Source organism: Tarenaya hassleriana, unplaced genomic scaffold (genome assembly GCF_000463585.1).
Source record: "Tarenaya hassleriana unplaced genomic scaffold, ASM46358v1 Cleome18, whole genome shotgun sequence".
Taxonomy (NCBI): domain Eukaryota; kingdom Viridiplantae; phylum Streptophyta; class Magnoliopsida; order Brassicales; family Cleomaceae; genus Tarenaya; species Tarenaya hassleriana.
In genome coordinates, this window is record NW_010965216.1 from 1,735,208 (window position 1) to 1,745,619 (window position 10,412).

Consider the following 10,412-nt stretch of genomic DNA (forward strand, 5'->3'; position numbering starts at 1 on the left):
ATCGGGCAATTTTTTTTTTTTAATCTCGATCTTAATTTCAGGGATGTTTTTCACTAATTGATTTTTCAGTGTAAACACTAGAAATCAATTATGTAAACACTAAAAAAATGCTGCATGGGAAATATACACAATTCCATATAATTGGATAATCAACGCAGCCGATATCGTCAATTTTACATACATACATACATACATACATATACACGCTGTATTGGTTCAATGAATCGCATAAAAATCCCAACGTTGTAACTAATCCACGTGTTCTTTTCAACAAGTCGTATAGTGGGTCCCACAATCCGGCCAACATTTACACAAAGTGGGCGGCGTTACGCATTCTATATATATATAACATATGCTCCTAAAATACGAGATTTAAGGAAAGAAAAGTTTTCGATTTCGAGATTAATATTAATCCGTAAAAAAAGAAAAGGAAGATACAAGATGGGTATAACAGAAACCGACCCGTTAACCCGATTGAGCTTGCCACCGGGTTTCCGGTTTTACCCGACTGACGAAGAGCTCATGGTTCAATATCTCTGCCGGAAAGTCGCCGGTCACATCTTCTCCCTCCAAATTATCGCCGACATCGATCTCTACAACTTCGATCCTTGGATTCTACCAAGTGAGTTCCTAAATCCGGTCCGAAACTATTACTGAACGATGTGAGATAACCCGGTTAGTAATTTTTATTTTTATTTTTTGGGGTCTAATATTGTGTAGGTAAGGCGATATTCGGAGAGAAGGAATGGTATTTTTTCAGCCCGAGAGATCGTAAATATCCAAACGGGTCACGACCCAACAGAGTTGCCGGGTCGGGTTATTGGAAGGCCACCGGTACGGACAAGATCATATCGACAGAGGGACGTAGAGTTGGCATCAAGAAGTCTTTGGTTTTCTATGTCGGAAAAGCCCCCAAAGGAACCAAAACCAATTGGATCATGCATGAATATCGTCTCGTCGAGCCATCTCGCAAAAACGGAAGCTCAAAGGTAAATCACGTCTTTTAATAATTTTTTTTTACTTATAATCACTCTTTCAATAATGTTTATGACAAGAATTACGGAATAATATCTCAAGCTTTACTTTTATTTAAACCAATCAAAATATAAATGCATATAGGTTTGATTCTAATAACAAAACCCGATACGATCGCATCCTATATATATATATATATATTATCATATATGTTTTGGGATGATTATAGTTGGACGATTGGGTTTTATGTCGGATATACGAGAAGAGTTCGGGTGGTCAAAGACAGGTTCATAACAATGTCCTGACAGATAGAGAATACAGCAACAACGGTCCATCTATCTCGTCTTTGTCTCAATTCAACAATGACCATAGCTTCATTTTCCCCGGTTCAAACCGGTCTATACCGGTCCTAACCGAGCAGAAAACCGGGTTCATCAACAATCTCGATTGGGCAAGTCTCGCCACCACGCATAGCTCGGTTCCGGAACTCGGTCCGAGTCCCGGGTACGACGACGGATTCTTTCACTTGAAAACGGACGAGGAAGTCGAGAGCGGCTACAGAACGCAGTGGGCGGAAAACGCTGCGTCTGCGTCTGGGATGTTACAGTTCGGTTCGGGCGCGTTGACTCGAGGTTTTGGTGTTAACTCGATTGATGGGTTCGGGTTCAGGTATCCGGGTCAACCCGGTGGGTTCGAGTTTATGTGATGATGTAATGGTGACGTAATAAAAACATAGGATTTTTTTGGAGGGAAAATTCGATGTGAATATATTAATATATTCGAATTCTTTTGAGTAAGAACAAGATCGCATCCTTGGAGCTGTGATGAAGTGTGAGGATTCGATAATAGCGTTAGAAAAAAAAGGAACACAACTTATACTTTATAATTAAAATTGCCTTTCTGGATATTTTTAAAAAATAATAAATAAATAAATAAAGTTGGTTGGTCGATCGAATAACTCTACCTGACCAATTGTCTATGGGCTGAGAATATGAAAGATACTAAATGATGTGTATAGTTTATTCACAGCAAATTTTCATTAGCTTTGAAACAAAATAAATAGAATAAAAAGGATGTTCGGGTAGTTGATAGCTCTTAAAAAAAAAATTAGAATTCCATATATAAATTGTTACACATATTTCAATTATTACAAGATATTTTAGTGAATAGATTTAGATTCCGGATTTCATAAAATCAAAGAATCATAAAAATATTACATTTTTTATAAAATATTTGATTTGTTATTTAGATCTCTAATTGGACTTTATAAGAGATAAGCATTGACTGGTTTATTACCAAACTGCATCCAGATTCAAACCCCAGTGGACCAAATATTACCAAAATATAACCAAACTGCACGTGCGGTCAACTTGACCAACCAAACCTAACGTCTCCATAAAGGAACCGTTCAAACCGTACAAGTTTAAGGAACATAGGTTCCTCATTTTTCTGTCGACTTGAAAGTATATTTTTTTATTAAATTCATTTTTTTTTTATAATCCTGTAAGTTCATCGAGTTTTTTGACCCGACTATATTTCTCAAAAAATCGAGAAAACCCATATAAATATCTTTTTCCAAATGAAAATTTAAATTCAGATTGAAAAAGAGTTTTGCTCCTTTACGTATCGGTTGAATCATCCAATCTTATATATATAACATAAATTACTTAAATGTACTCATAACATATTATATATTTTTTCTGGAAAAGATTTGTCTCCCAAACCTTATGAAAAAGGGAATTGGTCCAAAATAAATTCAGAATCCTTTGACAAAAAAAAATGCTAAATTATTGATTAATAATTGAATAATAAAATCGATCCGAACTAAATAGCACATAATTGTAACCAAACCGAATTTAATAAAAAAACTGAACAATTGTGATTTATCTAAAACCGAATCAGAATCAAAATCTAAACTAAACAAAAAATAATAGAAAAAATCTTTAAATGTTTTGAAGAAAATGAATATTTTTTATAATTGAAATGAATCCGAATCAAACTAAATTAAAAAACTGAATGGTTATAATTTTTTTAAAACCGAAATAATCGAATTGAATCTGAACTAATCGCTTTTAACTAAAGTTCTAACTCTAAAAAAACATAAAAATGCAATACAAAGAAAAAATAAATCATAAAATATTAAATCGATAAAAATCGTGGATTAATTTTATTTATAGAAATTGACTCGATAATATCTCTCGTTTAGATGGTCGAATATGAAACTAAATATTGAAATGGGTCACTATCAAAAATACCATTTATTTTTTATTTTTACTTTAATTCATAAAATTTTCTAGACGTGATCATGTGATCAAAATGGTAGTATGGTGACTACGATCGTATGGTGGTCACATTGATTATAACATTAAATTTATGATAATCATACCAAGTCTTTATAGTCACATTTTATATATCACATTAATCATTTGGTAAAATTATTATAAAATTTAATATTATGACTAATATAACCATATATAATGTCATTCTGGTCATATATGGGCTGAAGTCAAAATAGAAAATGAAGAATATTTTTTTATATATATCCAATCTTGAGATTTATTTTTAATATCCATCTATTTATAAAAACAGAAATATAATCTAAAAACATGAGTTCCACGCTAGTAATCAATTTGAAAAATATTTGTTACGCGAGTTTCTAACTTATAGATAACAAATTATCATATCCTTTATTGTTATCCATAGATAGATTTGTTTTAAACAGTATACTTTTTCATCTAGAAAATGTTTGGCGTATGGATATTCTTCCTTACGTGTGCCAAATAGGAAGCGAAATTCAGAAGATGAATACGATAATAAATGTTTTAAAAAAAACAATACTTTATGCAAAAGCATTTTTTAAAAAGCATATTCCCTCTTTATGAAAAGTAATACTATTTGAGCTAAATTAATACATTTGCGACCATGCATTTTGCATATCCACAAGTTTGGTGGTCCAACAGTTTATGCGTTGGTTGCTTCATTCACACGTACAGTTTGATCGCTTTGAATATATATATCTATATATATACATATATATATATTAACATAAAAATTCCAAACGTACATATCTATATACGAGTAAAATACAAAAATAAAAAGTGGGTCGGTATCAATTTTTTTATATATTTTGAAACTCGAATCCTGTTCCACGTTTTAAATGACTTGAAATTGTTCATTATATTAATTTTTTTATAAAAAAAATTATATAAAGACATAATTTTGCAAAATAAAAAATTTATTCTCTATTTTAATATGTATAGGATGAAATCTTATTATCTGACACATGCGTAGCTTTCCATCTGATCATCAAATATAAATGTGTAAAAGTTTCGTAGAGAAAATATTTTTTGTAAAAATAATTAGAATATAGAATAAAATAAAAGCGTTCTAAATACGTAAATAATATAACTCTAGCTTACCATTGTCAACTTTATAGCTTACCATGTATGTGTATGGAACACATAATATACGATGAAGACCTTTACACATTTAGAAAATTATTCAAGTAAAATAAATAAGATTTGGAAAATAAAACATCTTAACCAAAAAAAAAAAATAGCAAACGGGTCAGGAATAGATGATTTTGGCCCATGGGCCGATGCGTTTCACACGTGTCAATGTTGTAAGCATGATACAATCATACAATTAGGCGGTCCATTTTCTAACTTTCTAATTTTTTTCATGGATCTAAAAAGTTACAAGAAAAAAAAAATACATGTAAATACATTTGTTTACTTTTTAAAGATATTCATAAGGCGTATAATTGTTAAGATAAGGATTTGATTTATAACCTTTTTTAAAACATGAATAAAAATCCTAATAAATGGTATTACCTCTAAAAATTAACTTTTAGTATCAAAACTAATGTATATAAAATTAATAGAAATTAGTATCATGTATGTACATATCTACGACCTTTAATATACCCCTGTTAAGATTTGAGCGATATATATTTTTTTTCAAATAGAATTCTTATTTCATTAGGACATTTAATCTAAATAAGAAACCCACTAATATCTAAAGTCTACACAAATTGAAATTCTTCATATTTTCTAATAGAACCAATGCCACCAATAATAAAATTTCTAGATCCACTACTGATTATATAGTTTAAAACCGTTTTCAGAAAAAAAAAATAAGTAAATAAAATAGGATTTATTTTTGTATAGAATCATTGGTTACGCAGAAGAAAAATAACATAAGAGTTAATGAAAGGTCAAATCCCAACACAAATGAACAAAAAAAAAATCCATCAATAGGAATTGAGAATTGCATAATATATAGTTGGTGGGTGGATATATATAAATAGATCATGAAGAAATTAATCATGATTAAGCTAAATATTGTTTTGGCATTTTCTTCCACAATTTTTTTTGTTGGTTGTGTACTTTTTTAAATCCAAGACAATAACGACAAAATAGCGTCATGACTAACGAGATTAAAATCATTTAACTTGGTATATAATATATATATTTTTTACGGTTTTTGCTTTGAACATATTTGCAATGAAGACAAATGAGAAGGCCCTTAATCACTTGCCAAATCAAAGCTTAATACAAAGATCGATTATAGCTAAGCAAAATAATCTACGTCCATTAATAGTTTAATACCATGCAGTAACATGGCTCCAATGAAGCTCTGCTACTGACGTCACAATATTTTTTTTGGTAAGAGGTAATGACGTCACAATATACATATATTTCTATGGAATACACGTGTGTGTGTATATATAGGCATGTATGCCTTGTTTTTGCTAGTGAAGGAAACTTTAGTATATACATGCGTATATTCACATTCCACGAAAAATACGGTATGTATATATATAGCGTGTGTGTGTGTATATATTGATTTAGTGGCATTTTCTAATGCGTGACCACATATGAGCATTATATTTTGCTACAAAAACCAACCAAAAAGCACATATTCAAAGGTCATGCAGATATGGCTTCGCCTGAATCCGTTATAGTATCATAAAAATCGTTTGTTTTGTCTCTTAAATCGCTTTTTTCTCAAATAAACAAAGGCGATTACCGATACTAATTAAACCTATAATACAAAATCATTATTCATTTCAGATTAAATATATATTTGTCCAGTAATTTTTATGTGGATATTAATTAAACCAGATATTAACATACGGAATCTCTCGCGGTACGTAAAAAGAAACTCTCTAATTTTAAAACCCCAACATTTCCTTGTCTATATTATTATATAAAACCTTGTTACATGTGAAATGGCAAAGAGATTATCCGATATTGGAATAAAAAAATATATTGTATTATTCGTACATGATCGAGCAATGGTGCAGAAGTTATAAGTTATATAAGGAAATGTCACGAGGACGACCACAAAATAACATGAAAGTTATAAGTTAGGCTTACCATTACAATAGCCTCTAGTAGAGCGAAACTTAACGACTTCGACCATATGTACGTGTCTTTGTATGACATATATATACATGTATATATGTGTATATATATATATATTATATAAGGGTAAAATTTATTTCAAGCCCTTAACCGGTCGATCTCTTATTGATTTTTTAGGCAATAAGAGATAGATAAACATCCGAAACTTTGGTTCTATGTTTTAGACAAGATAACAGTAGAGAAACTTTTAATTAAAACAATTAGTTTCATTGAACCCTTAAAGGCGTGATGTAGTGGCAAAAGAGTTCATAATTCTACGAGAGGTCATGAGTTCGTTTTCGCTTCCTAACAAATATATTATTTTTTGGGTGGTTTATATATTTTGGAATTATCAACACGTTTGAAGGGTTGTGGCTGACTTTTCAAAAAATTAAAAAAATCTTCGTAAAAAGAATTAAGATTAAGCATAATGACATGAGACGACAAAATGACATTATATAGATTAATTGATACAAATTTTTGGTAAAACGAGAGATTTAACGGTAGAAAAACATTATACTAATCTTAGTTTATGGTGAACAAAATGGATATATATATATATATCGCATATATTTTTTATTTAAACCACTGAAAATTCTGACTGAGGAAAAAGTGGTTTGCAAAGTGTAGCACTAAAATATCTACTGGAATTGATGTGATGTATTATCCATCTCATGGACGTGATTAAAAGATCCTGTTTTAATTAATTAGAGCCAAGCATTTTATGTACATTTGTATGTTTGTGATAATGGTCCACATTTTTATTCTCATTAAATTCCATCATATACATGAATTGATATTACCTGGGTGAGCATAAATTAAATTTCATCACATCTGATATGAATCTGACTTTTTAAATAATAAATAAATGATAAAATTTTATTTACTCTCAAACGAAAAACGTATTTTCATTGGAAATATTTACATACATACACTCATATAAACACATTATTCGGACTTGTATCCTTTTGTGTTTTGAAAAAATCTACTTGGTTTTAAGTTAACGGGAGCTTCTAGAAATCCGAACAATGATATTCATAAATAAATAAAATGCATGTATATATATATATATATCATAATTAATCAATGATATTTTAATGAATTATAATACGTATATATATGACATATGATGTAATTCGGGATAGAGATGGGTCTGAATTAATAATAATAATTTTTCCTGGCCTTTTTAATTTAGTGATCACAGGAAATGGGTCGATTTGTTTGTTTGTTAACATTTATTTATTTGTTAATTATAAAAATGTTGTGGTGTTTTATAAAAAAAAAATATTTTGTGGTGCGATTTGCATATCTAAAGCATGACATCTGAAGCGTATACCTTCCCCCCCCCCCCCCACGTCATCTATTTTGTTACGTTTGTATGGGTCCCATCCTGCCACGTGTCTATATTTGGCCGTTACATGTGTCTAGCTCCCATTGGTTGAACAACCAATACATAGTAGTTTAATAAACAATTCTCCTTTTTGTATTGCAACACTGTTTTCTACCAAAAAATATATTATGAGAAATAGGAAGTTGGGATATTTTTTTCTCTTTTTTTAATGGAATTAAATTAAGATTTAATGAAGAATATTTTATATATTAACGAAAGATGATTCATCCGAATTTTCATTTTTTTTCTAGAATTCCAATCCGTCATCTTCCATACAAAAAGTTATTTTATAATTCGCAATACGATTAAATTCTAAAACTATTTCGTAATATAGAAATCAAAAGATTATATTAAAGATTGGAATATGATTTTTGGGAATAAAGAAAGAAAAAAAATAGTGAAATAATATATATTGGAAAAAAATCATTAAACGAGTAATATTTAAATATCTTATCATAATGTAAATAAACTTTTACGGTGATCCGATCAGAGTAGGCCATCGGTTGTATCTGGTTTGAGAAAGATAAATTATTGTCCTAAGTTCTATGTTCGAGTGGGCATTAGAGATGTGTGATGCAATTAATTACAGTAAGATGATCTATCCATTCAGGTTGGATATAGTTGGACCGAAGTCCTGGTGAACCACTTTGATTAAATTTTTTTTATAGTGGATAAAATATGGTGTTAAAATATCTTTCAATTTTGTGTTATTTTAAACTATTTTAATGTAATCGATTTGCAAATGAAATGACAAATCGATTTCATTGTCAATTTCCGATTCCGCTCCATTGTCGAGCCGCACTTCGTGCCCAATGTATGATGAATGCGTACATTATTATGATTATGATACATGGCTACTATAGAAAAGGCAAAATTGCAAAAATAACCTCAAATGTCTATCTTTACTTCAAGGGATGACCTTCTAGGTTTAGGGTTTTCAAAAAAAAAACTAAAATGACGAAAAGACTAGTTTGCCCTTAAAAAATTGAATACGTGGCAATTCTTTATATAGTGAAAAAACCTTCAAAAAATTTATTCTCTCACTTTTTTAAAAAATTCGAAACGTATTTTTTTTCTTTCTCTCTCCAAAGAAATGTCGTTGGCGATTCTAACAACAAATTTCTCAATTTTCATCTTACATTCGATATATTTTCTCTACTATGACGAGATTTTACATTTCAAAATTGAAAAAACTGAGAATGCATGGAAAGTGTTCGATAAAAATCCTCATAGAAATTTTGGCTCTTAAAACGTCATACTGGTCATATCGGTCAGACTTTGGTCATACCGATCAGATTTTGGTCAGACATTCACAATTTGGTCTGCCGGTCACACTTTGAGTGAATATGATTTATGTTGAGAGATTTTTTTTATATATGGAATTAGATCACCAAAACGACGAAATGTATTCTTGTAACCCTTATACAACTTTTTGAATCATTTAAACTTAATTTAGACCTTTATTTTTCGTGTAAAAATGGTCATACCGGTCACACTATAAGACGGTCAGACATTGGTCATACAGTCAGAATTTGGTCAGACTTCTTGAAAATTGATGAATTTATCATTTAAAAAGTGTTAATATGGTATAATAATAATCTCATATAACACGTTTTTTAAATTTAAAATCGGTCAGACGGTTAGACTTTGGTCAAACCGATGATACTTTGGTAAGACGATCAGACTTTGGTCATACGGTCAGACTTTGGTCATACCGATCATATTTGATCATATCATTAGACTGGTCATAAGATTATACGAGCCAGACAGTCAGATTTTTTCAAAAATGATGAATTTACGAATTTAAAAGTATAGATCAAACGTGTTTTTCTTATATTGAATTTTGGCTTATTAGGGTTTCACTTCGATTCGATTCGAATGAACAATATCATTTAAGCTTAGACTCGTCAAACTTTTACTCTAGAACGAGATCCGACACACCAAAGTTAAAGAATTTGAGAATGCATGGAAAGTGTTTGATGAAAATCCTCAGAGAAATTTTGGTTATCGAAATGTCACATCGGTCAAACCGATCTGATTGTGCTCATGGTGCCAAGAACAACGATGTCATCAACAACTCCTTCTAAAGAAACCTAAAGTAATAGTAGTGTTTATGTAACACATCGAGTACAATTGACTTATGTCGAGAGATTTTTTTTCCACGTGAAATTAGAACTCCAAAACGATGCAAAAGTAATCTTATAATCCTATACAACTTTTTGAATCGTTTAGATTTAATTTAGGCATTTTTTTCGTACCTAAATGGTTAGACGCGGTCATACGGTCATACCTTGGTCAGACGGTCAGACTTGTTCGAAATTGCATAATTCATCGTTTTAAAAGTGTTAACATTGTAATAATCACATCATATCACAAATATTTCAAGTTCAAATCGGTCGTAACAATATGGATTGAGTACATTTTTTGTTTGTCAATGTAACTCATTCCAAAGAAGGCCTAAAGTAATAGTAATGTTTGTGTAACACATTGAGTACAATTGAATTATGTCGAGAGATTTTTTTTTTCCACGTGAAATTAGAACTCCAAAACGATGCAAAAGTAATCTTATAATCCCTATACAACTTTTTGAATCGTTTAGATTTAATTTAGGCATTTTTTTCGTACCTAAATGGTTAGAC

General features: G+C 30.2%; 1 protein-coding gene across 2 annotated transcripts; it reads left to right on the plus strand.

The window, feature by feature from the left end:
* Positions 1 to 367: 367 nt before the first annotated feature.
* On the plus strand, positions 368 to 1,882 carry LOC104810488 (NAC domain-containing protein 19-like). 2 transcript variants are annotated; one of them, XM_010536815.1, is made up of 3 exons: positions 368 to 622; positions 721 to 989; positions 1,241 to 1,882. In XM_010536815.1, exons 1-3 carry the CDS (start codon positions 442 to 444, stop codon positions 1,679 to 1,681), a joined length of 891 nt encoding a protein of 296 aa, XP_010535117.1. In that variant the 5' UTR covers positions 368 to 441; the 3' UTR covers positions 1,682 to 1,882. The 2 variants fall into 2 exon arrangements, with proteins under 2 accessions (XP_010535117.1, XP_010535116.1); XM_010536814.1 differs by having other exon boundaries at positions 369 to 622; positions 1,205 to 1,882.
* Positions 1,883 to 10,412: the final 8,530 nt, after the last annotated feature.